Source organism: Lynx rufus, unplaced genomic scaffold (assembly GCF_022079265.1).
Source record: "Lynx rufus isolate CCGP_SWC_20201006 ecotype Redwood Valley unplaced genomic scaffold, mLynRuf1.p SCAF_3, whole genome shotgun sequence".
NCBI lineage: Eukaryota > Metazoa > Chordata > Mammalia > Carnivora > Felidae > Lynx > Lynx rufus.
In genome coordinates, this window is record NW_025814845.1 from 150,967,497 (window position 1) to 150,994,333 (window position 26,837).

At 40.5% G+C, this 26,837-nt stretch overlaps 1 protein-coding gene across 1 annotated transcript in view; it reads left to right on the plus strand.

Moving 5' to 3' along the window:
* The window catches only part of PINX1 (PIN2 (TERF1) interacting telomerase inhibitor 1), an 87,164-nt gene extending 70,020 nt beyond the window's left edge, over positions 1 to 17,144 (plus strand). Inside the window, exon 7 of the mRNA XM_047092226.1 lies at positions 16,453 to 17,144. Within this exon, the coding sequence (XP_046948182.1) occupies positions 16,453 to 16,920 (468 nt within the window). The 3' untranslated portion in view covers positions 16,921 to 17,144. The remainder of the gene's footprint in view (positions 1 to 16,452) is intronic.
* Positions 17,145 to 26,837: the final 9,693 nt, after the last annotated feature.

Consider the following 26,837-nt stretch of genomic DNA (forward strand, 5'->3'; position numbering starts at 1 on the left):
GTGGATTCTCTCCAAATCTCGTTCTTTTTTTTTTCTTTTTTCAATTTTAGAATGAAATTTAGAATAGAAATTTTCACATACCCACTAACTGTTTAACCTGAGGTAATAAATAAATGATAGACATTTTATTTGTTTTCTTTATTTACCAGTTTTCAAATAGGGGAGGTTCTCTAGCATTCTCTGAATGTGGACCAATGAATTTTCCTTTGTGCATCACTCATGGAGTGAAATATATCTGTTACGTTTCAGTACATTGCATTTATTATTTTTATCGATGATCACGTTTTCCATCTTTGCCTAGTGGATGCCTCTTCAAGTTGGTTCCTGAATTCTTTTGACATGACCCTATAATGATATTTGATCATTCCTTCCTACTTGGTGAAAGATTTTCTGGACTTAACTTTGTACATTTGCTGCCCCAGACTTGGAGTCATCCATTTCTCCCTGGTTCCTTTTGATGGTAAATGATATTTAGAGACCACAATCTGGGCAGTAGGGTTGCTAATTGATATTAGGTTTGCCTTTATTCTAGTTCTTGTTACATGGATAGAACTATACTTTTTTTTAATGATAAAATATATTGAGTTTCTACTCATATTACTGATTCAAAATTCAGGACCACCGGACTTAACATTATTAAGTTAGAATTATTATTAAATAGAATTATTATTAAGTTAGAATTAATAATTCCTGGAATCTATGGAGTCTAGAAATAAAAGCATTAAACAGTTATTTTACTCATTTGCTTATTTCTCATTACATACATGATAGTCACAAAATAACACCAATAACTTGATTATCAAAAAAAAAGTAGATTTGAGGAGTTGTTTTGTTTTGTTTTACCAGTTCTTTTTGTCTTTAGGGTATATCCCATTAGGGTATGCACAATCAAATTACAGTGTTTTAAAGTTATTTGGAATTCTGTTCTGCGTAGGTATCCAACAACTGGTGCAACAACTGGTACAAAGCCAACGTGTTTTTCCATTTTATTTTTAGGATTTTCTTAAATTTTAATTTTGTTATGTGTTTATTGATTCTTGATTATGTTCTCCATTTTTATCCTCTTGATCATATTAGAAATTATTTACAATTCTGTAGTTTGAACTTTACACAGACTTTTAAATGGAACCTGGTCCTAAGATCTTTCTTCACTCTGGTTATCCCACTGGTCAGAATATATAGCTCTTACATAATCCTGAAAACAAAATGTGATTAGATTACATGCCATTTTAAAACTTGAGCCACACATACTTGTGTGATTTAGGACATGTTATTTCTCTGCCATCTCCCATTCCAAGATCAAAGAATGATATTTCTAACTAAGCCTGGGAATGGATATTCCCATTTCAATAATGGGATATCTAGGGAAGAGCTAGCCTCTTTTGCCAAGGCCACCTGGCAAGCTGGTTGTTCATAACGGAATACTTGTCTGGTCTTCTTTTCACTTCCCTAATAGGTGTCTGCCAGTTTTGCATAAAATGTGTGGTTCGTTGGTAGAAAGCCCACCCCCTTAGACAGAACAAGGTAAATGAAAGATTAAGCTATAGGATTTAATCAGGAGAACTCGTCTTATCCAGATCATAGGGTGTCTGTGCGAATAGACCTTAAAGCAGGTTCAGCAGAACACTAATTCCACAGGTTGTTGATGGATTTTATACCAAAAAGGGTTCCAGTGTGAAATAGTTTGGGAAGTTCTGAAGTTTAACAGCTACTGGGTATATCAGATGATAGAGTGCTTTATGAACCAAAGGGAAGAATAGCATAAGTTTGCTTCACAAGTTCACTTAACCATGAATCCATCCCAGTTTTTCATAAAGGAGCATGCCATATTGGAGAAGTGCTACGTTAGAAAATAAAGCTGTCTCTAGATTTAACTCTACAGGGCATGCATTAGACAGAGGAATGTGCTAACCCATACCATACCACAGGGATCAATTCAGCAAAATTCAGATTCTGGGAGAACTTTATAGCACAGATACCTTGGTGTCATCAATAAGAAGTTGCAAAAACAAATGAGGGAATGAGAACCAATAGCCTAAAAGATGAGACATATCAGCTAATCACAGTATATGGACCTTATTTGGAAGCTGATTCAAATGAACTGTAGTAAGAACTTAAAAGTCAATAAAAATATTGTGAACACAGACTAAATATTTAGTGATGTTAAAGAATTTTCTATTAATCTTTTTATGTGATCATATTAAAGTTAGGGATTTTTTTTAGAGCTGTTATCTTTTAGACACACTAAAACATTTATAGATGAAAGTATATGATATCTTTGATTTGCTTTGAATTAATGGGAGTAGAGTTGGTAATGGTTATGGGTTGATAATTGTTAAAGCTGGGTAATGGGTATTGGGTTCGTTTTACTATTTTCTCTGCTTTTCTGTGTTTAACAATTTTCGTGGTAAAAGGTTTAAAAAGAAGACTGCTAAATTTTTAAATTAGAAATAACGAGGCCATAACTAATTTTAAATTTTCCTACTTGGTCTAGATTCTTCTCCAGCAGCTATCTTTGTTTCCCAGCCCAAAAAAGACCAGGATTTCTGAAGAAGCATAGAATCCTTCTTGAATTCAGAAGTGTCATTTTTTGCAGAATGAAAGAGGTCACCAGTGACATCCTTGTATATTTGGAGGACTGTCTCATAGCCTCGCTTGTTCCTTTGCAATATGGAAATGGAATTGGCCCCAGAAAACACTGGTTGTCTAAATGAGGCATGTGTGCCCATAGAAAGCCTTCTGTCTGCAGCCTATGGTTTACAGGCCCCTGTCAGAGCATAGACAGCAGATGGGTCCTGTGCTACGTGCCCAGGAGCCAGTAGCACAAAGCAGTTAGGGGCAGGGCCCAAAGCAAGGAAAGTGGTGGTGCATTCCAACCAGAAAGGAAGTTCTTACAAAAACTTTTATTCCTGTTACTGCAGTTTTAGCAAAAAGAGATGTAAAATGTGTGTGTTTAGTAAAAGGAGGGGGGCAGTTTTATTTGGGCCACACCATTTTAAGATATATTAAAAACCTCATCTCTTCATTCTGTACCCCTTCCTACCTCACTCCTTCCAATCTCAAGCTGCTCACACACCCAGCCCCCCTTAGACTAGTTTAGTTTATTGCCAGTCATGATGCTGTCTGCTCTGGAAAGTAGCAGGAAAAGCTGATAAGGTGCTGAGGACAGAAATCTCTGGCCTTATCTCTCCCTAGCACACAGTGCTGAGAGTGCATCCTTTTCCTGTCCTAGGACAAGAGACATAAACCGACCATCTCCTGGCAGCAAGGACTTCAAACAGAGCTTGGGGGCCTGCCTCTACTTTCTATAAGAGCCAGAATGGAGAAAGTGGGTCATTGCTTTTTTGAAAGTTGTTTTAGTACCAGTAAAAATGTATGTCAGTTAATAGGTAACAAACTAATTTATAAGAAGACATTCATTAAACAAGAAGAAGAAGAAGTGGGGGAGTGAAGGGAAGGACTACCAAAACAACCCAAGAGTTGTAAGTCGTTGGACTGTTTTGTTTGGTTAGACTTTTGCCAGGGCGTAGGTTTGTACTGAGTGGATTAGATTTGGCTTTTTGTTTGTTGACAGATCAAGCGCATGGTTTTGAGAGCCTTTGTGATAATAAGAAATTGACACACAGATGGCCCAGTGTTGGAAGAGAAGAGTGAAATATTGGCTCATTTTTCCTTCTATCCCTCTGTCCTGCCAGGAAAACAGAAATAACATTCTCTCCCAGATTTTCATGCTGTGATGTTATGAAAATAGGATGAAGAGCAACTTTCCTTTGGGTTAGAGTGCAGCCTTGACTGGTGAGCAAGCTATGCTTTGCTTCTCTTGCTATAGTCTGAAGGGACACCGGTGATGGGGTTCTGAGCATTACCATCCCCTCTGGGCCTTCTTTGGAGCTAAACCACATAAAGTCAGAAGAGTCAGCCAACCTTGACAACATTCTGAATCATCGGGTCCTCAGAGAGGAGAGGACCTGCTTTGCAACGTAAGACTTTACAGTATTGAGGAGACCAGGCTTGATACCTCGTTACCATTTTTGAAAGAAATTGGTCACTGGACAGTTCTGATAGACAGCTAATTGTTGAAATTTTAAAAGCGAATGACAACTTTAAGAATTGTGCATATTATATAATAGCAAAAGCCTGATTTTATTCCTTTTTTTAATGTTTGTTTGTTTGTTTATTTATTTATTTTTGAGAGACAAAGAATCTCAAGCAGGCCTCACGCTATCAGTGCAGAGCCCCACGCAGGTCTTGATCCCACAAACTGTGAGATCATCCCCAGAGCCGAAATCAAGAGTCAGACGCTTACCCAACTAAGCCATCCAGACAACGTCCCCCCTGCCCCTTTTTTTAATGTTTATCTATCTATTTTTGAGAGAGAGACACACAGAGAGAGAGAAGCCTGATTTTATTCTTGAAAGCTTCTTCGTCTCCTGATTCTGAGTGCTGTGAAATTATCAAGACTACACATTACAGTGTTAGAATTGTAATGGACCTTAAAAAACATAGCTGCCATTTTTGCACCTTTATTCATAGAGCTCTAGGAGTTCCTCAGAGACGCCTCAGGGGCCTTACAAGGGCAGAGTAGGCTTAGGACATGAGCTTTGGGTCCCCCTAACCCCACCTCCACCACAATTCTGATGCGTTACATATTGGCCCCTGTTTAAGATTGCATTTAAAGAGTGTCACACAGAGCAAAACCGTGTTTGAGAAAAGTCATTGAGTAGCCCTACTTCCTTGCTTTGCACAAAGTTCACTTTGAGGCCCAGAAAGGCCAATAACTTGTCCAAGATCACATATTCTGTCAGATGTGAGTCAGGTTTTTTTGACACTCAGGTGATTGCCACTTGTACTACATTGAATTCAGCACCTTTCTTTTTGTTCCTTTGGTAGCTAATACTGTATACAACCACCACTCAAAGGATGGTCCACAGACCAGCCCAGGACAAGGACAGAAATTAGAGTAAACATTTAAGAACTTTTATATTCCTTGATATTAACTTCTGTAAATTGGAATTTTGGTTTTTTATGTCTTTTTAGAATGTCACTTTCCTAGTATTTCATACTATTTTATTTTACTTAGTATGTTGCAAAAATCTTGGTCCACAATGGATTGGAGATTTTAAAAAGAAAAATAAATGGCCCTTCACGAACCCCGATAGTCTGAGAAGCACTGTGATATAGGGCATTGACTTTCTAGAGAGATGAAGCCAGTTAGGGGCCACAAACAAGAAGCAGGTCTTTACAGAACCTTTCTGGATTCTGAGCAGGTAGGAAGGCAGCTTTACTTGTTCTTTTTGCTTAAACTTTTAATATAGTGTCATTTTTCTTTATCAAGTAAAAATTATTATAGCTTGTATAAAACTAAGAGATTGTGTATTTAATATGTATAATAATATATGAGGATTATATTTTTAATAGTAATGTTTTTTTATGAGCTCTTTAGAATTATGATCTCAATTTAATTGGTTATGGGTTTGTTGAACCGAGTTTCATAGTTGGTTTTCTTACCATTTAGTTTCTTTATTCTAAAAATAAATTCTCCCAATGTATTTTTTAATTTTAATTTTCATTGTTATTGTGATAAGATTACTTACATGAGATCTATTCAGGTCTTCTTCTTCTTATTATTATTATTATTATTATTATCACCAGTATTATTATTTTATAGTCTGTCTCCCTTAGAACAGGAGCTCCTAAGGGACGTCCTTAAAGGGTCAGTCCCTAAGGGACCAGTCCCAGTCAGGTAAATAGTAGCTGCCTGGTGAATGTTCATGTAGGATTGGATGGACCAAATGTTTGGACCTGAGCCTTTTTAAGATCTTATTCTTGTGTAATTTACTTTTATTACATGACTCAGTGAGTTCAGAATTTTATTTAATGTACTCTTACTAACTTAAATATCCTTTAAACACAGAATTATTTTGCCCAACCAAATTTACTCCTAAAAAGTATTTTTAAATGTTTTTCATTGTTATTTTGATTTCTGGTCAATTAAAAAGAGTATATAGAGGCGCCTGGGTGGCTCAGTCAGTTAAGCGTCTGACTTTGGCTCAGGTCATGACCTCACAGTCTGTGAGTTCAAGCCCCGCGTCAGACTCTGAGCTGATGGCTCAGAGCCTGGAGCCTGCTTCAGATTCTGTGTCTCCCTCTCTCTCTGACCCTCCCCTGCTCACACTCTGTCTCGTCTCTCTCTCAAGAATAAATAAACATTAAAAAAATATATATAAAGATTAATCTTATATAATATGCAAGAATTGAAGAAGGGGCTTTTTTTTAATTTTTAATTTTTTTTTTAATGTTTTTATTTATTTTTGAGAGAGAGAGAGAGAGACCGAGCATGAGCAGGGGAGGGGCAGAGAGAGGGAGAGACACAGAATCCAAAGCAGGCTCCAGGCTCTGAGCTGTCAGCACAGAGCCTGATGTGGGACTCGAACTCATGGACTATGAGATCATGACCTGAGCTGAAGTCAGATGCCCAACTGACTGAGCCACCCAGGCGCCCCAGGGCTTTTTTTTTTTTTTAATGATTTCACTTACCTTAATTAATTTACCTCTCTCTTTAAAATAATCTTGAGTATTCCAGATAACTATTTCTGTTCTAATCCTAGTTTCAAAATACTAGGTTCTCTGAATTCTTCAAAAAATGCTATTCTTTCTATAATAAGGGGCCTAAATTTGAGTTTTCATGATTCCTTAGCAACTTTGAAGTCTTGTGTGGAGTAAAGATGGAAGAGACATCCTCTGTTAGCCTCTGCTTCTGTTCTTTGAGATTCAGATACTAGCCTTCAACTGTGGATAAAACTATTTGTCCTGCCTCCAGGGAGCAACGAAGAGAACCAGTTGACCTAGAATTATAAAATGTAGTCAATTTGGATTATTTTTAGATTTCATTCAAAGAAGTTGGTGCTTATGTCACATTGATCATTTCTAGCTTTGGAGGAGCCTCGTTTATCTTATAAGGGCCAGTATGTTGTGAAGTGTTGTCACATGAGTCACTGCAACTTTCCAAGCCCTAGGACCTTTCAGGGAGGCAGGAAACCTGCTCCTTTTTTCTTTCCCCTCTTTTTCCCCAGAGGCTGTATGACTCTTGTCAATAGTTTTGATGTCAGTTACTTGAGAAGTTGTTGCCATAGAGAACCATCCTTTTAAAACATGTTTATGTTGGCTTTTCTTAATGAATGGTAATTTGAGCAGCTGACAAGGCAACTGGGAAAAAAAAAAAAAAAGAAATGAACAGCTTTGTTAGCATTGGCCTTCATATGAGGAATTTGGCATTATTTGTATTGCTCTACAGTTGTCCAGTACAGAGTGAGATATTTTGTCCCCTCCAGTTCCCCATTATCTTCTCTGAGATGTCCAGTTTATTTGTTGGAGTTTGTAAATTCCAAGCAAAGTTCTGATGCCTAATTATTAGAAAGTTATCTATAGGCTTATAGGGTGTTGAAAGTTCTCTTTGATATCTGGTCACTTCATCACCAGACTTTCTCCTTGTCTACCATCCTTTGCTACTTGAAGTCAGACAGCAATTAGCAGCCTCTCCACCATTCACTAGCATTAATTCAGGAAGTTAGCAGGAGACAAGAGATTGAAGACTCCCATCAAATCCAAAGCCCCCCAGTTCCATATATATGTGTATGTATATGAGTCTGTATGTGTATGTGTGTGTGTATACTTCAAAAGCATCCAACATTTCCAAACAGCAGATCATATTTTATGATAAATTTGTTCATTTCTTTGTTCAGCACATATTTACTTAGCATCTATGTTTATTTATATACTAGAGAGAAAACACACTTCTACAGATTTTTTACTGATGAAATTCAAAACTTTATTTATAGACACTGATATTTGAAATTCATATAATTTTTACATGTCATGACATATTCTTTTGATTTTCCCCCCAATTTAAAATGTAAAAACTGGAGCATCTGGGTGGCTCAGTCGGTTAAGCATCTGACTCTATAGATTTCAGCTCAGGTCATGATCTCATGGTTCGTGAGTTTGAGCTCTACGTTGGGCTCTGTGCTGACAGTATGGATCTGCTTGGGATTTTCTCTCTCTCTCTCCCTCTCCTCCCCCGCCCCTCCCCCACTCATGCTGTCTCTCTCAAAAATAAATTTAAAAAATAAAATGTAAAAACCTCCCCTCCACCCCGAGAGAGAGAGAGAGAGAGAGAGAGAGAGAGAGAGAGAGAGAGAACACGAGCAGGGTAGAGGGGCAGAGGGAGAGAGAGAGGAAATCTCAAGCAGGCTTGACAGCACAGAGCCCAACATGAGGCTCGATCCCATGACCCTGAGATCATGACCAGAGCCGAAATCAAGAGTCAGACACTCAACCAATTGAGCCACCCAAGTGCCCCATTATATTTTTTATTTTTACCCCAACTTTTAATCAAAACTTCTCTTCAATCAGGTGGAGTTTTACATTTGTTTTTAACCCATGTGATGCTTTCTAATACTAAAAACAATTGTGTTTCCCAGGTAGATTCCCTAAGACTGGTTACAGCTGAGACTTGGTATGTTTAGCCTAACTCCAGAGTGAGTGATGGAGATCTTGGAAAAAAAACAAAACAAAACACAGAATTTCACACTTCAATAAACCTTTTGTGAGTGCAAACAGCTCTTTGTCAGTAAAACACTGAATGTTTCCAATTATACGGAAACCAAAAAGGTACCTAGAAAGCAAAAGAAATGCCAGTGTGGTGGCACACTTCTTGCTTTCTATCTAACGGTATGGACCACTGCTTAGCTTACCCCTTAGAGACAGACCCATTTAGTTGACTCCCTAGAATCAGAGGCTTTCCCGGGTTGTATTTTCTGCTCAAGATACAACATACCTGTACCTTAACAGCTTGCTACCAGGGGCTTCTAGTGGAACTTTCATCCAGCTATTTGTCTTCTCAGAGTAAGCCCCTACCTTTGCCTCTGATAGGCCCGAGAACTTTCTTGCTGTCCAACTTTTTCTTTTACAAAAACAGTTCAGCCCATGCATGTGGTTTTGTTGCTGTGTTCACCCAGTGCACAGAGTGCATGTGACGGTTCTCATACAATAGGACCTATTTTTTTCTTTTCCAACTGGGAGGTGACTATGGAAACGTGTAGTAATAGACCAGAGAAGTGTGTGGATTGGTTGACCGAGCTCCTCCACAGCACTAAGGGCCACAGGAAGTAATTGGCTGATCACTCTGAAAGGCACTCACTGTACCTTGCAGTAGTTAGAGAAGCAGTGTGCACCAGGAGGCCTGGTGGCATCTGATGAGAAGGGAATGGTTTCATCTGGATGGAAAGAATATACACTACAAAATGCTGTCTCCTTCCTACTCTTCCAAGCACCTTCTAGTCATTAGGCCTGCTTGGCATGCAGACATATCGGTACCAACAAATACAAAGCTTATGGCTCAGTGGGTGGCAGTGGGGGTATCTTTCAAGCCTTGTAGGCTGGTGTTTTGTGTGCTTTCCTTGAGCACTCACCATGCAGTTGTTCCTTATTAGAGAGTATGTGTGCTGAATATAAATGAAATAATAATGGTCTTTGCCCTCAAGGAACTTAACATTTCCTTGGGAAGATGCTTACAAAGCAAATACACAAAATCAGAAAACAGAAGTCATTAATTAATTGCTAGTCACAGACAGTAAACAAGACAGGATGTTCCACAAGGGATCAGGCTTGTTGAAAGAGGCAGTTTTGCACTTGGTCTTCAAGAAGGTGATGCACCTGGGTGCCCAGGTGGCTTAGTCAGCTAAGCGTCCGACTCTTGGTTCCAGCTCAGGTCATGATCTCACAGTTTGCGTGTTCGAGCACCACATCAGGCTCCTTGCTGACAGTGCAGAGCCTGCTTGGGATTCTCCCTCTCCCTCTCTTTCTGGCCCTCCTCCACTCTCTTTCTCTGTATCTGCCTCTCTCTCTCTCAAAATAAATAAATAAACTTAAAAAAAAAGAAGAAGAAGAAGGTGGTTGCACCTATGTGTAAAAAATCTGCGAGAACATCATCGGCCCACATACCAAGTGACTGCATCAGCCCACCCTGCCCCCTCCATTGGCAGAGGGTTTAGTGCATACACATTCTGGCAGGACTTTCATCTTGACAAGTGATGAAACCACTTCATGAATTTATATCTGTCCAAAATGAATGGATGCAATTTCGACAACCCAAGAGTAGATCAAGACGTAATTTGTGTTTGTCAGAACTGTCCTGGTGAAAAACTTGGAAAAGATACAAAATGTTCTTTCAAACCACTCACTTGCCAAGCTTTCTTAACTTTTCACAGACTAATCCAACACAAGCTGAGGACAGACAGATGAGACTGAAAGTGAACATGAGTTCATCACAGGCAATAGCTATCAGAGCTAATAACTCCAGTGGCTAAATCCATTACTCTTGAGCTCTGGATGTCTACTTTTTCTTTCAATGAGGAAAGTTCATTGAAGGATTACTGTTGCAGCATGCTCTCTGTGTTTTAACGTGGAAATCAAAAGGCTTCAGTCATCTTATCACTTAAGATCAGCAGTGACATATGAGAAAGGCTGGTGAGCTGAAAGCCTTTTGCCTTTGAAACCTCACCCCTGGACTAGTCCGCTACCATGAGTTAAGATTTTATATTTGCCCCAAACACCTAACTGAATCTTCAATCCAGACTTTGTTTTCCTGCCCTGCAAGATACTAACAACATTCTTCTGAGAGCAATAAAGAGAATACTCCTTATTTGGGCATTCTGCTGTTAATCCAGTTTAGTACACATGTTTGAAAGGCACAGGTTGTGAACCCAGAAGTGCTTGAGCACATAGCTCATTAAGCTGCAGAGCCTCTAGAGAGAAATACTTAAGAGAAACAAAGAACAAACTCATAATTCTGTAGACATTTGAGAAAAGTTGACACGCATAGCTTGGGGCATCTTCCAGGCACCTGAGATGGTTGCGTTATATTATAATTGATGTCTTCAGAATCTCCCTCTGCAAGGTCTTGTTTCCTTTGCATCCATTCTGCCCCACCGTCCCTAATCCCAGTGGTAATTTGGAACCGCCAAAACAAAAACTGTTTTGTTCGGAACTGCCAGTGGTAATTGGGAACTGGTAATTCGGTATAATTGGCACACAGTATGCAGTCTTGAACCACTTGATCTAAATGTTGCTGAGAGAAAACAGACAAAGCAAGTCAACAGTAGGAGGGGCCGCCTGCCTCACCAAGTGATCGCTGTCTGCATTCAAAGTGTCCAGGTGGAGGTTGTAAGACATTTGTCCAGGAGGGAGTCTTGCCTTAGGTGGAAGGTTGGACTTGGCTTTTTCTTCCTGCTTCAAAACACTCACACTTTGCTAAGTGAATTTACATCCTAATGTGACTAATTAAAAAACTCTTAAACCTGGCTTTGGGCTATTTTTTATTTTTATAAATTGCAAACTAGACAAGAGTCTTTGTTCTGTTTCGAAAGTAGTATCTATTTCTGGTGACATTTTTTTCTACACTGAAGCTTTGCATCAGTTAATTTCTGCCCTCATCAAAGCTGAGTCCATGGGTTATATGACCAACGAACATATATTTCAGTTTTAGGATGATTTCTGAAGGAGAGGAACAGTGACAAGTGAGTCTGTGTGACAGGGTAAAAGTTAGGATGCCGAGTGGAAAGAGAAAGGGCTTTGTGTCTGGCAGTCTTGGGGCTGAATCCCCCTGCTGCCGGTTCCTGCCACAAGATCTACTGCACAGTTAAGTGTTTTGAGTGTCCATTTCTGCCTCTGTGAAATAGAGAGAATGCCTCTCCTCGGGTTGCTTTGAGGGTCACATGAGATGACTTATGATAATAAGTGACTGGCATGTTGAAGGCATCCAAGAAATGATAGCTGCTTCCTTCCGTACCCCCAGGTGTGGCCACTTTGGGGAAAGTTGCCGTATGTGATTGCATGGAGTGTTCCCACACGGTTTTTCTAGCTTGAACCCATTGAGGTTCTGTGAAGTGAGAAACAGGTCCTCCTGAGTTCTCACCCACAGAGTATTTATTAATTGGGTAGAAATTAAGTCCCTAGCTATCATTTGGGAAGACTGATTATCAAATGTTTTTTCAACACATACTCTTCTATGCTCTGAAAGAAAGGAGAACACTGAGGCTTTCTGGGAACAGACAGTATTAACTCATGAAACAGTTTTTAGAGCAACACAAGAGTAGTTTCTAAAATACATCAAAAATATTTAAAGTCTCTAAATGTACCTTGGGCCTTTCTGATTGACAAAAAAAGAAGGTAGTACAATGGGTAGATTACAGATTTAGGAAGAGGTGTTTTAAACTGTTTTATTAATTTCCATTACCATTTCCCCTCCTCATTCACGGACCTCTTTCTTTGAAAAGCTTATTCATCTTAAGTCCTGGGCATGCACAGCTACATTGGACACGTGCCTGCCCTGGCTGAGTGTGGAGTCTTGTGAACTGACCAGTCATGGTCGGCACAAAGGCTAGGGGTGCCCATGTCAGAGCCCAGCTCCAACACATACGACTCTCCCACCTGCATGCGTCACTGGACCCCAGCGAAAGCCCGCATTTCTTTTTGCACATGCTGTTCTCAAGCCGGGACTTAAAGAATCCTAGATTGTGGAGGCATAAAAGCCAAGGGAGAGGTTGCCAGGTTATTCATTACAGAAGCCCACCACATTTTTTATTCTAGTCGGGTAAAATCATTAGCATTTCCCTTGCTGTGCCTTTGGAGAACACAAGGTTAGGGTATGTGAAAGATCAGTGGAGATTTTCAAGCCAAGGTCTAGAAAAAGAGAACCTTCAAAATTGTTAAGTACAAAATGAGAGCTTATTATTTTTTAAAGTTTTAGATTTTTACTACCTTCCTTTGAATTTGGGATGATTTCTAGGATGTAGGTGTAAAATAGATGCATCCTCCAGTTTTTGTTTTTTATTGATTTTAGCCTCTATATAGTGTCCGTTCTTTTAAGCAAATTCTAAACAGCTGTTCAGTACAAAACAGTATTTGGCTCTTTCACCTCTTCTGAATGGTCTTACTGGATCTGCTCTTCTGCTACATGCGTTCTTACAAGTGGTATAAAAAAGTTTCCACAGGTAGACTGTAGGTAGATTGGTCTCACTGCTTGGCTTAGCAGTGGGGTGGTAGTTTTCAATGAACAGAGTTGATCTGCCTGCTTGTATACTGTCTCACTGAACCTTCTCTCCTCTCTTATATCATAGAGAAGGGGCCAGCCACAAGTGTCTCTTCAGAGATCAGGAAATTTTAGGCCTTCAGGGGACCTTAGAAGTTACCTCATTTTGGGGTGCCTGGGTGGCTCAGTCAGTTAAGCATCCGACTTCAGCTGAGGTCATGATCTCGCGGTCCATGAGTTCGAGCCCCCCCCCCCCCCCCCCCCCCCCGGTCTGGCTCTGTGCTGACAGCTCAGAGCCTGGGGCCTGCTTTGGATTCTCTGTCTCCCTCTCTCTCTGCCCCTCCCCCACTCACACTCTGTCTCTCTCTGTTGCTGAAAAGTAAATCTTAAAAAAAAAAAAAAAAGATGAAGTTACTTTGTTTGACCTACTTCTTTGGCTTGATAATAGGTAATTGAAGCCTAGAGAGGTTATGGGATTTACCTGAGGACCTCCATTAGTTAACAGAAAGAATTAGAATTTTAAAAAAAACAAAAAAGTTTCTGAATCCCTAAGCTTGAATCAAATGTTTACTAAGGTGACTAGCTAACCATATCTCCTTTGGTAGTGTTTAATATGGAACTGGAAGTTTTCAACCTATTTGTAAATTTATTTTACTCGTTTTTAGAACATTGTTAGCAAACTGGTGCATTCTCAAAGTTTACAAAGTAGTTAAAGTGACATTTGGTATTACAGATTTTTTTTTTTTTGAGGTTGTATTGTGTGTTTAATGGAAATGTGGAAAGGTGCAAATTGTTTGTATTTCAAACAACTAGAAAGTAACTCTTGCTTTTTTCGGTACTTACTTTGACGTAGAGACGAAATATGAAAAGTCCTTGTTTTCTTGAAAAGCTGTACATTTTTCATATTCACGGACAAGAATCTAGAAACTGGGATTACAATCACTCTAGTAAAACTAGGTTTATAATTTATAAAATCATAAAATATGGACTTATGAAGTATGAATCCTGGGCACTGCTCCTACAGGAATTCAGATCTGCAACTGATTCCTGCTGTTACCATGGTTTTTAAAACAGATACATTCCTGTAGTGTGGGAGGGTGGCTGCCCTTGGCCTTAAATGGCTCCCTTCATCAAGTCTTTGTTTTGCCTACACTTTCTTTGAGATAAATCGGATTTGGGTGCTGGCACCTCTTGCTTGTCTCCATGCCCTGCTAAGCTTGGTGTGCAGTAGCCCATGGTTATTAAAATCCTTATCACCATAAGGAGTTAATTATGAGCATAGTTATTTTCTGGGATTAGAAAGGCCTGCTGAATTCAACAAGTGACTCAAAAATAGTCTTATATTTCCTAATAGTTAAAAGTGTGATTAATACCAGCAGCTAGTTCTGTGATTTAACTGTTAACAGCAGGAATTCAGGAGGTAATAAATAGGTGAGCAAGGTAAGGAGCCATAAGATATAATTTAAATTTGAGTTCCTCAGACACAGAAGAGTTGGCCCACATAAGATAAACTCCTTTTAATGCCATGAAACTAAATGAGATCTGTTTTACATAAACGGGCCACCTTCACAGACTATCTACTGTCTGGGTGTGGTTGTGTGCCCTTAAATGGAAGGCAAGACCGTGCTTGTCCATTAAACCCGGATTGGCTAACACCAGGAGACCTTGAGGAGACTTTTTGTTCTGCTGTGCAGAACTTCAGCTTTTTCAACATTTAAGAAATAAAAAGACAAATGACCTTGTGTTTTTCTCCTGGGGCAGCTATTTTTAATTTTTTTGCACAATTACCCAATGGGATTGCAGCCAGAATTGAATGCTGATAGGTAACATTTGAACTTCTTCCCAAGGCTTAGTTGGTTTATTCTATATGTTCTGCATTTTACATTTCAAAATTTTAAAATCGGCCACACAATTTTGTGTTTTGGGTCTTGAGTAAAATAAGGTGTGTGTTGATTGGATACGTTGTGATAACAAGGTGAGATACCCTTTGGAGAGCTCCCTGGGGCAGTGGACACTCAAAGCCCAATTGTTCGTTGATGGAATATTAATTCTGCTGGAATTTCAAAAAGGATGCTACGTTAATTCCACTGAGCTGGTTTTTGAGTTCTGTATCAAGAAAATGCATAGTCCGTTTATATATGTTGGTTTGTGATAAAGTTCGCTGCACGGGCAGAACTTTGCCTGCCAAGTTCAGAATAATTTGTAAAATGCTAGTTTGGAAACTGATTTATTCAGAAAACCGTTTACCCACCCTTCCAACATGAAAGGGTCAGACAACCAGTCTCTTCCTGTGAAAATAAGTAAATATGAAGGAAGAAGCCAGGTAATTATGGAAACCTAAGTTTAGCATTATTATTTAATGGCTTGATTACTTTAAAATTTTCTGTGGGCACAGTTCTAGATATTGACATGACTTAAAGCAGAGTCCTTATATTCTTTATCTTGTAGGTACTTTCTTTCCTCTCACATGTTTTCATTGCCTTACTGCCAGCCAGCCGCAACCCATATGGTGATACCAACATTTCATTTTTTATTCTAGCCTATTAGGAATTTTCTCACTTCTAAAGCCTTACAGCTGAATGTATTTATTTAAAATTAAGATATAAACCCCACTTAATCCCAGCTGTTATGAGTGAGTAAATTCTTCACATTTGGAAAAAAGACTAACACACCCATGAGTATCTAATCCATGTCAGCATAGGGATGGGGCCATCTCCCTTCTCTCCGCCCCCAGCCAAGGGAAAGACGACTCCTCATGCTAACCTGTTCTTTCTGAGAAGAGGAAGGAACACCTTCACTTCCAGTCACGGTGTGTCCTCTCCTGGAGGGCCACCCTCTGCCTTCAGAGGAGACAGGTGTTCCTGACACAGCAGCTTCCGGTTGGTGTTGGGCTCCTGTTATAGGAAGGGTTAACATAGGCATGTGTCATCTGTGTTTCTAGGTCTAATGCACAGAGACTTGTCTAATTGATAACAGAGCTGAAATAGGTGTCCAACAAAATCACAAAGCTAGAGGACTTCAGTGTCCATGTTTTTTAAGGGAGACTCTGGTTACTTAGTCATCATTTATAACATTGTTGCTAAGGAGCTGTTTACTCAGAATTCCAGGTAGGTGACTTACGAAGCTAACATACGAAGTTAGCTTCGGTCTGGTGGAATACAGCTTTCAACCAGTGTCTGGCTGCCTGGTTCTGTGCTTTGCAGTTCAGCTCTATCAACGGGGAGAGAAAGAGATGAGGGGGAAGCCAGGCACTCAGCCTGGTCTACTGGTGAGTGAGAGTAGCTCTGTGTGCAGGCCCCCAGGATGCTGTGAGGAGTAACCAGCTGATGCCTAACTGATTTTAACTTTCTTCCCCACCTTAGGATGATTCCAGCCCAGCCACTCCAGATGGGAATGCACCCTCCACTACAACAACCAGCGCCTTCACCATCCAGGAGTACTTTGCCAAGCGGATGGCAGAGCTAAAGAATAAGCCACAGGTCATAGCTGCAGGGCTTGACCTCACAGAGACCCAAATGGAAAGAAAAAGGGGAAAGAAAAGAAAGAAGGAGGCAAAAGATAAAAATGTGGAGAATTACACCGAACCCAAGGCCAAGAAGAAGAGAGACCAAGTTGAATGGCAGCTCAGAGACCCTTGTTGGGACGAGAATTCTGGTGTTTCTGCTGAGGATGGAGAGGATTGTGTGTGGCCGCCTGATGACCAGGACATTGCCCCAAAGCCCAAAAAAAGGAAACAAAAGAAAAAGCTACGAAAGCAAGTTGAGGTAGCAGTGGATGCTATATTAGATGAAATACCAGTGAAGAAGAAGAAGAAGAAAGGTCCCAAATAAGTTCTCCAGAGCCAGGGCCTTCCAGCCACTCAGATGTCAGGGCACCACGAGCAAACACCTTTGGCCTGAAGTCAGAACAGAGTTCACCCAAGAGGGCTTTGACATGCCCAGGGGTTGCTGAGTCTCGCCCTCTCGCCACGTTTTTCCCAGCGTTTATCCAGAGAACTTTCTAATGTTCCAAATCATGGCTCTCATAAACAAATAAATTTCTTTTTAGACTGTGAGCCCTTCAGCATGAGTGTTTATTCATATTTATCTGAACACATAGTTATGTGTGTGTGCACATGTGTATGTAGGTATGTCACAGTCTGTATTTGCTCTTGATTTCCTTCAGTAACAATGAATTTTGCTTCCTTCTCAAGGATTTAGTCTAATTAAAGGATTAAGAGGCAATAGTTTAGATTCAGATAGTTCTTTTTGTTCTATAGCCAACCATACGTTTTTGCCAAGCAGGTATTATGTGATTACATTCCCAAATCAGAGCGTTGTTGGGTTTAGTTTGGTTTTGATGGGGAAATTGTTTTAATACCCTCTCTTCCACTGAGCGATGATGGCCATGTGTTCTGAGGTCTTCTCCCCAGAACGTCAGAGTTTAGGAAGTGAACTGAGACTCTAAGGATAGTGTAACCTTCCCGTTCTCTCAGGATGTCCCTCAGCCGTTCCTCAGCCAGTGTGGGCCGTCAGATCTATTTCCATGTGGTCGTGCTTGGGGATAGTCCCCTGTCGTGGGCTCTGCCTTATTTGTAATGATCAGGAGTTTCAAAAATACTTAGAATATAAGGTAATGAAATTAATTTCCTCTGGAAGGCAGTCTCTAGATTGGGACTGCCTTATGAAAGTTCTTAAAAGTATAATTATTACATATATAATAAAAGGTATCTTTCCATCCTGCTCAAACCAAAAGGTGTCACCTCGTTGTGTTTATCCTTCTGTCTTCCCACACCCTGGCAAGTCTCCCGGTGTGCTGGTTAAGCTCTCTCTGTGTGGCTTTGCTTCAGACACCCTCACGCCCTCTTTGGGACACAAAGTGAAAAAGGTTTGGAGATCCAGGCCTACTGTTTTCCCAGCTTCTTTGCCCTCTTCTGCTTACTTTCTTCTCCTCATCTCTCCCTTCTTTTCTTCATCCTTTTCCCCTTTTACTCTTTCTTCCCTGCTCTCTCCTTATCTTTGCCCCCACCCACTTTCTTGTACCCCCTTTCTAGCTTCCTACTCCCTGTGTCACTCTTGCAGTTTGCTGCTGTTTGGCCCGCTCTGCCAGACCTGTGAGCATAGCTGGGAGGGGTGGCGGGTGGGGTAGGCTATATGCGTCCTCCACCTGATTTCTAGATTGCTCTGGGGTAGTAGGAACCAGAACTCCCACACAGGTTGATGACCTTTTGCCCTTGATCCTAACTCTCAGGTTACATGTTACACATGAACCATGGCCCTGAAATGCTTAAAATTGACAAAATACGTAACATTTGGTTTTAAGTCTTAAGAATTCTGAACAGTGTTGCTAATTGTTTAAACACACTCACACACACACACACACACACACACACACACACACCCCACAGAGAAAATTCTCAGGAGTTCAGAGCCCGAGATCTAGTTTCTCAGTTTTATCTTGGCCCCCAGAATTTAGAATCTCAGGCAATGGTCCAGTCTAATAAAACACCCAAGATTTTTTTTAAAACAGTTTTTGCATTTCAGAGTTTATTTTTGAGAGAGTGTGAGAAGGGGAGGGGCAGAGGGAGAGAGAGAGAATCTCAAGCAGGCTCCACGCTGTCAGCATGGAGGCTGACTTGGGACTTGATCTCATAAACTATGAGATCATGACCTGAGCCAAAATCAGGAGTCAGATGCTTAACCCACTGAGCTACCCAGGTGCCCCAAACACCTAATATTTTTAAAGTCAGTTTTCTTTATGGAGGCACATGCTCAAGTTATCTCTTCTTGTCCTATCTTGTTTATGAAACTATAGTTCCAGAAAGGAGTGGGAATGTATGAAACCTAAAGGAAACTATCTTTTAAGTATATATTTATATATATATAGGTTTTTTTTCTTTTTTATTAACTTTCACTTCTTTTACTAATAAAAATGAGTGTCAGGAGAATATACTGAATTGTGTGTAGGAGGAGGAAGCAAATGGCTATGTAGGAAGCAGAGTACAATGCATCTGGGTCAAATGGGGTGAAGGGGCAGCTGGGAAGACCACAGGCCAGAGGTGCTGAAGGGACGTTCTTTGCAATTCCAAGGTAGTCACACAGCAAGATAAAGCACAACTTCCATAGAGCAAGCCTGTAGACTGTGATGATTATTTTCTGAGAGAGAGAGAAGGAGCATGAGCAGGAGGAGGGCCACAAGGAGAGGGAGAGAGAAGCCCAAGCAGACTCCATGCTGTCACCATAGATCCTGAGGCAGGGCTCCAATCTCACAACCATGAGATCATGACCTGAGCCGAAATCAAGAGTCAGACTCTTAACTGACTGAGCCTCCCAGGCGCCCCTGTGATGATTATTATTTTATTGGGCTGCAGAAATAACTTCTAAATGGTTTTAATCACAAATGGGTAGCCTGAGTATAAGGCATGTTTTCAGCAAATAGCAGACAGGGTGACCATTTGCTTTGAAACACACGAGTCTGTTTTCTCCAGACATCTTCAGCTTCCATTTTTCCCAAGTGTCTCAGAACACTGAGTTTTCTGGATCTAAGTGGAAGTCAGAACTATGAAATAAATCCTCTTGAGAACTGCATTTCATAGGCATATTTTTTAAGTTAACATACGAATCCTATTTTTTACCTTAAATTACCTCAGTAAAAATATATTTCATATTCTTAAGTACTTTTCTTCAGTTTTGAGAGGGAAGGTAGGTTCTCAGGAGATTTATCCAGCAAGGAGGTTCCAAACGTTGTCTAGTAGTACCATTCTTTTTTGTTGTTGTTAATTTATTTTTTTTTCAATATATGAAATTTATTGTCAAATTGGTTTCCATACAACACCCAGTGCTCATCCCAAAAGGTGCCCTCCTCAATACCCATCACCCACCCTCCCCTCCCTCCCACCCCCCATCAACCCTCAGTTTGTTCTCAGTTTTTAAGAGTCTCTTATGCTTTGGCTCTCTTCCACTCTAACCTCTTTTTTTTTTTTTCCTTCCCCTCTCCCATGGGTTTCTGTTAAGTTTCTCAGGATCCACATAAGAGGGAAAACATATGGTATCTGCCTTTCTCTGTATGGCTTATTTCACTTAGCATCACACTCTCCAGTTCCATCCACGTTGCTACAAAGGGCCATATTTCGTTCTTTCTCATTGCCATGTAGTACTCCATTGTGTATATAAACCACAATTTCTTTATCCATTCATCAGTTGATGGACATTTAGGCTCTTTCCATACTTTGGCTATTGTTGAGAGTGCTGCTATAAACATTGGGGTACAAGTGCCCCTATGCATCAGTACTCCTGTATCCCTTGGGTAAATTCCTAGCAGTGCTATTGCTGGGTCATAGGGTAGGTCTATTTTTAATTTTCTGAGGAACCTCCACACTGTTTTCCAGAGTGGCTGCACCAATTTGCATTCCCACCAACAGTGCAAGAGGGTTCCCATTTCTCCACAGCCTCTCCAGCATCTGTAGTCTCCTGACTTGTTCATTTTGGCCACTCTGACTGGTGTGAGGTGATATCTGAGTGTGGTTTTGATTTGTATTTCCCTGATAAGGAGCGATGTTGAGCATCTTTTTATGTGCCTGTTGGCCATCTGGATGTCTTCTTTAGAGAAGTGTCTATTCATGTTTTCTGCCCATTTCTTCACTGGGTTATTTGTTTTTCGGGTGTGGAGTTTGGTGAGCTCTTTATAGATTTTGGATACTAGCCCTTTGTCCGATATGTCATTTGCAAATATCTTTTCCCATTCCGTTGGTTGCCTTTTAGTTTTGTTGGTTGTTTCCTTTGCTGTGCAGAAGCTTTTTATCTTCATAAGGTCCCAGTAATTCATTTTTGCTTTTAATTCCCTTGCCTTTGGGGATGTGTCAAGTAAGAGATTGCTACAGCTGAGGTCAGAGAGGTCTTTTCCTGCTTTCTCCTCTAGGGTTTTGATGGTTTCCTGTCTCACATTCAGGTCCTTTATCCATTTTGAGTTTATTTTTGTGAATGGTGTGAGAAAGTGGTCTAGTTTCATCCTTCTTCATGTTGCTGTCCAGTTCTCCCAGCACCATTTGTTAAAGAGACTTTTTTCCATTGGATGTTCTTTCCTGCTTTGTCAAAGATGAGTTGGCCATACGTTTGTGGGTCTAGTTCTGGGGTTTCTATTCTATTCCATTGGTCTATGTGTCTGTTTTTGTGCCAATACCATGCTGTCTTGATGATGACAGCTTTGTAGTAGAGGCTAAAGTCTGGGATTGTGATGCCTCCTGCTTTGGTCTTCTTCTTCAAAATTACTTTGGCTATTCGGGGCCTTTTGTGGTTCCATATGAATTTTAGGATTGCTTGTTCTAGTTTCGAGAAGAATGCTGGTGCAATTTTGATTGGGATTGCATTGAATGTGTAGATAGCTTTGGGTAGTATTGACATTTTGACAATATTTATTCTTCCAATCCATGAGCAGAGAATGTCTTTCCATTTCTTTATATCTTCTTCAATTACCTTCATAAGCTTTCTATAGTTTTCAGCATACAGATCTTTTACATCTTTGGTTAGATTTATTCCTAGGTATTTTATGCTTCTTGGTGCAGTTGTGAATGGGATCAGTTTCTTTAATTGTCTTTCTGTTGCTTCATTGTTAGTGTATAAGAATGCAACTGATTTCTGTACATTGATTTTGTATCCTGCAACTTTGCTAAATTCATGTATCAGTTCTAGCAGACTTTTGGTGGAGTCTCTCGGATTTTCCATGTATAGTATCATGTCATCTGCAAAAAGTGAAAGCTTGACTTCATCTTTGCCAATTTTGATGCCTTTGATTTCCTTTTGTTGTCTGATTGCTGATGCTAGCACTTCCAACACTATGTTAAACAACAGCGGTGAGAGTGGGCATCCCTGTCGTGTTCCTGATCTCAGGGAAAAAGCTCTCAGTTTTTCCCCATTGAGGATGATGTTAGCTGTGGGCTTTTCATAAATGGCTTTTATGATGTTAAAGTATGTTCCTTCTATCCCGACTTTCTCAAGAGTTTTTATTAAGAAACGTTGCTGAATTTTGTCAAAGGCCTTTTCTGCATCAATTGACAGGATCATATGGTTCTTCTCTTTTCTTTTATTAATGTGATGTATCACGTTGATTGATTTGCGAATGTTGAACCAGCCCTGCATCCCAGGAATGAATCCCACTTGATCGTGGTGAATAATTCTTTTTATATGCTGTTGAATTCGATTTGCCAGTATCTTATTGAGAATTTTTGCATCCATATTCATCAGGGATATTGGCCTGTAGTTCTCTTTTTTTACTGGGTCTCTGTCTGGTTTGGGAATCAATTAATACTGGCTTCATAGAATGAGTCTGGAAGTTTTCCTTCCCTTTCTATTTCTTGGAATAGCTTGAGAAGGATAGGTATTATCTCTGCTTTAAACGTCTGGTAGAACTCCCCTGGGAAGCCATCTGGTCCTGGACTCTTACTTGTTGGGAGATTTTTGGTAACCGATTCAATTTCTTCGCTGGTTATGGATCTGTTCAAGCTTTCTATTTCCTCCTGATTGAGTTTTGGAAGAGTGTGGGTGTTTAGGAATTTGTCCATTTCTTCCAGGTTGTCCAATTTGTTGGCATATAATTTTTCATAGTATTCCCTGATAATTGTTTGTATCTCTGAGGGATTGGTTGTAATAATTCCATTTTCATTCATGATTTTATCTATTTGGGTCATCTCCCTTTTCTTTTTGAGAAGCCTGGCTAGAGGTTTGTCAATTTTGTTTATTTTTTCAAAAAACCAACTCTTGGTTTCGTTGATCTGCTCTACAGTTTTTTTAGATTCTATATTGTTTATTTCTGCTCTGATCTTTATTATTTCTCTTCTGCTGGTTTTAGGCTGCCTTTGCTGTTCTCCTTCTATTTCCTTTAGGTGTGCTGTTAGATTTTGTATTTGGGATTTTTCTTGTTTCTTGAGATAGGCCTGGATTGCAATGTATTTTCCTCTCAGGACTGCCTTCGCTGCGTCCCAAAGCGTTTGGATTGTTGTATTTTCATTTTCGTTTGTTTCCATATATTTTTTGATTTCTTCTCTAATTGCCTGGTTGACCCACTCATTCGTTAGTAGGGTGTTCTTTAATCTCCATGCTTTTGGAGGTTTTCCAGACTTTTTCCTGTGGTTGATTTCAAGCTTCATAGCATTGTGGTCTGAAAGTATGCATGGTATAATTTCAATTCTTGTAAACTTATGAAGGGCTGTTTTGTGACCCAGTATATGATCTATCTTGGGGAATGTTCCATGTGCACTCGAGAAGAAAGTATATTCTGTTGCTTTGGGATGCAGAGTTCTAAATATATCTGTCAAGTCCATCTGATCCAATGTATCTTTCAGGGCACTGTTTCTTTATTGACCGTGTGTCTAGATGATCTATCCATTTCTGTAAGTGGAGTGTTAAAGTCCCCTGCAATTACCACATTCTTATCAATAAGGTTGCTTATGTTTATGAGTAATTGTTTTATATATTTGGGGGCTCCCGTATTTGGCACATAGACATTTATAACTGTTAGCTCTTGCTGATGGATAGACCCTGTAATTATTATATAATGCCCTTCTTCATCTCTTGTTACAGCCTTTAAAGTCTAGTTTATCTGATATAAGTATGGCTACTCCAGCTTTCTTTTGGCTTCCAGTAGCATGATAAATAGTTCTCTATCCCCTCACTCTCAATCTAAAGGTGTCCTCAGGTCTAAAATGAGTCTCTTGTAGACAGCAAATAGATGGGTCTTGTTTTTTTATCCATTCTGATACCCTATGTCTTTTGGTTGGCGCATTTAGTCCATTTACATTCAGTGTTATAGGAAGATACGGGTTTAGAGTCATTGTGATGTCTGTATGTTTTATGCTTTAGTGATGTCTCTGGTACTTTGTCTCACAGGATTCCCCTTAGGATCTCTTGTAGGGCTGGTTTAGTGGTGACGAATTCCTTCAGTTTTTGTTTGTTTGGGAAGACCTTTATCTCTCCTTCTATTCTAAATGACAGACTTGCTGGATAAAGGATTCTCAGCTGCATATTTTTTCTGTTCATCACATTGAAGATCTCCTGCCATGCCTTTCTGGCCTGCCAAGTTTCAAAAGAGAGATCAGTCACGAGTCTTATAGGTCTCCCTTTATATGTGAGGGCACGTTTACCCCTTGCTGCTTTCAGAATTTTCTCTTTATCCTTGTATTTTGCCAGTTTCACTATGATATGTCATGCAGAAGATCGATTCAAGTTATGTCTGAAGGGAGTTCTCTGTGCCTCTTGGATTTCAATGCCTTTTTCCTTCCCCAGTTCAGGGAAGTTCTCAGCTATTATTTCTTCAAGTACCCCTTCAGCACCTTTCCCTCTCTCTTCCTCCTCTGGGATACCAATTATGCGTATATTATTTCTTTTTAGTGTATCACTTAGTTCTCTAATTTTCCCCTCATACTCCTGGATTTTTGTATCTCTCTTTTTCTCAGCTTCCTCTTTTTCCATAATTTTATCTTCTAGTTCACCTATTCTCTCCTCTGCCTCTTCAATCCGAGCCGTGGTCATTTCCATTTTATTTTGCATCTCATTTAAAGCGTTTTGCAGCTCCTCCTGACTGTTCCTTAGTCCCTTGATCTCTGTAGCAAGAGATTCTCTGCTGTCCTCTATACTGTTTTCAAGCCCAGCGATTAATTTTATGACTATTATTCTATTTTCACTTTCTGTTATATTATTTAAATCCTTTTTGATCAGTTCATTAGCTGTTGTTATTTCCTGGAGATTCTTTTGAGGGGAATTCTTCCGTTTGGTCATTTTGGATAGTCCCTGGAGAGGTGCGGACCTGCAGGGCACTTCCCCTGTGCTGTGGTGTGTAACTGGAGTTGGTGGGCAGGGCCGCAGTCAGACCTGATGTCTGCCCCCAGCCCACTGCTGGGGCCACAGTCTGACTGGTGTGTGCCTTCTCTACCCCTCTCCTAGGGACGGGATTCACTGTGGGGTGGTGTGGCCCGTCTGGGCTACTTGCACACTGCCAGGCTTGTGGTGCTGGGGATCTGGCGTATTAGCTGGGGTGGGTAGGCAAGGTGCATGGGGGCAGGAGGGGCAGGCTTAGCTCGCTTTTCCTTGGGAGATTTGCTTCAGGAGGGGCCCTGCGGCACCGGGAGGGAGTCAGACCCACTGGAGGGATGGATCCGCAGAAGCACAGCCTTGGGTGTTTGCGTGGTGCAAGCAAGTTCCCTGGCAGGAACTGGTTCCCTTTGGGATTTTGGCTGGGGAATGGGCGAGGGAGATGGCGCTGGGAGCGCCTTTGTTCCCCACCAAGCTGAGCTCTGTTGTCAGGGGCTCAACAACTCTCCCTCCCCTTGTCCTCCAGCCCTCCCATTCTCTGAGCAGAGCTGTTAGCTTATAACCTTCCAGATGTCAAGTCCTGCTTGCTGTCTGAACACGCTCCTTCGGGCCCCTCCGCTTTTGCAAGCCAGACTCGGGGGCTCTGCTTGGCCGGCGGGCCACCCCTCTGCCCTGGCTCCTTCCCGCCAGTCCGTGGAGCGTGCACCTCCTCGCTGCCCTTCTTACCCTCTTCCGTGGGCCTCTCGTCTGCACTTGGCTCCAGAGACTCCGTTCTGCTAATCCTCTGGCGGTTTTCTGGGTTATTTAGGCAGGTGTAGGTGGAATCTAAGTGATCAGCAGGACCCGCGGTGAGCCCAGCATCCTCCTACGCCGCCATCTTCCCTGTTCCCTGTTGTTGTTAATTTAATAGTTAATGATTATTACTATATGAAGTCCTATGTGACAACTCATGTAGTGCTCCCACCACCCAGTAAGATAACCATTACTGTAATCGCCTTTTACAGATAAATTCTGTTTTGTAAGAGGACCTCTTTCAATTTGTTTAACTAGATTAATGCTGCTGCCGGAGAACCAGATGCTTCAGTCCCCTGTCTACACTGGTCACAAACCCTTACCCCTTTTGGTCCTTGCCTTTGCCACATCCAGTTTCACCTGTCATTAGCAAAATTTTCTATTGCTTGCCCTCTTATCACATGTCACTGTTACTTTATTTATTCTTGATTTATTAAAAAAAAAAAAAAAAACCATTTCACCCATTTCTTCCACCCCCGCATCTTGGAACCACCAGTCTGTTTTCTGTATCCATGTGCTTGGTTTTGTTTTCTTTTTTTTTTTTTTGTTTATTTGTGTTTTTTAGATTCCACATGTAAGAGAGATCATATGATATTTGTCTTCACTGACTTGTTTCACTTAGCATAATGCCCTCAAGGTCCATCCATGTTCTTGTAAATGGCAAGATGTCATTTTTTTTATGGATGAATAATATTCTTCCCTGGGTGTTTTTAAATTTATCCATTCATCCATTCATAGACACTTAGGTTTTTCCCCCCTATCTTAGCCATTGTAAATAATGCTGTAGTGAACATGGGGGTGCATATATCTTTTCAAATTAGTGTTTTTGTTTAGATAAATGTCCAGAAATGGAAATGCTGGATCATATGGTAGTTATATTTTTAATTTTTTGAGAAAGTTCTATACTGCTTTCCATAATGGGTCACCAGTTTGCATTTCCACCAGCAGTGCACAGGGTTCCTTTTTCCCACTTCTTCATCAACGCATGTAATTTTTTTTTTTTTTAATTCTTACAGAGTTTTTTTTTTTTTTAAGTTTTATGTATTTATTTTGAGACAGAGAAAGAGAGGCAGAGAGAAAGGAGAGAGAATTCCAAGCAGGCTCCGCACCATCAGTGCAGAGCATAATGCAGGGCTCGAACCCACAGAACCGTGAGATCATGACCTGAGCCAAAA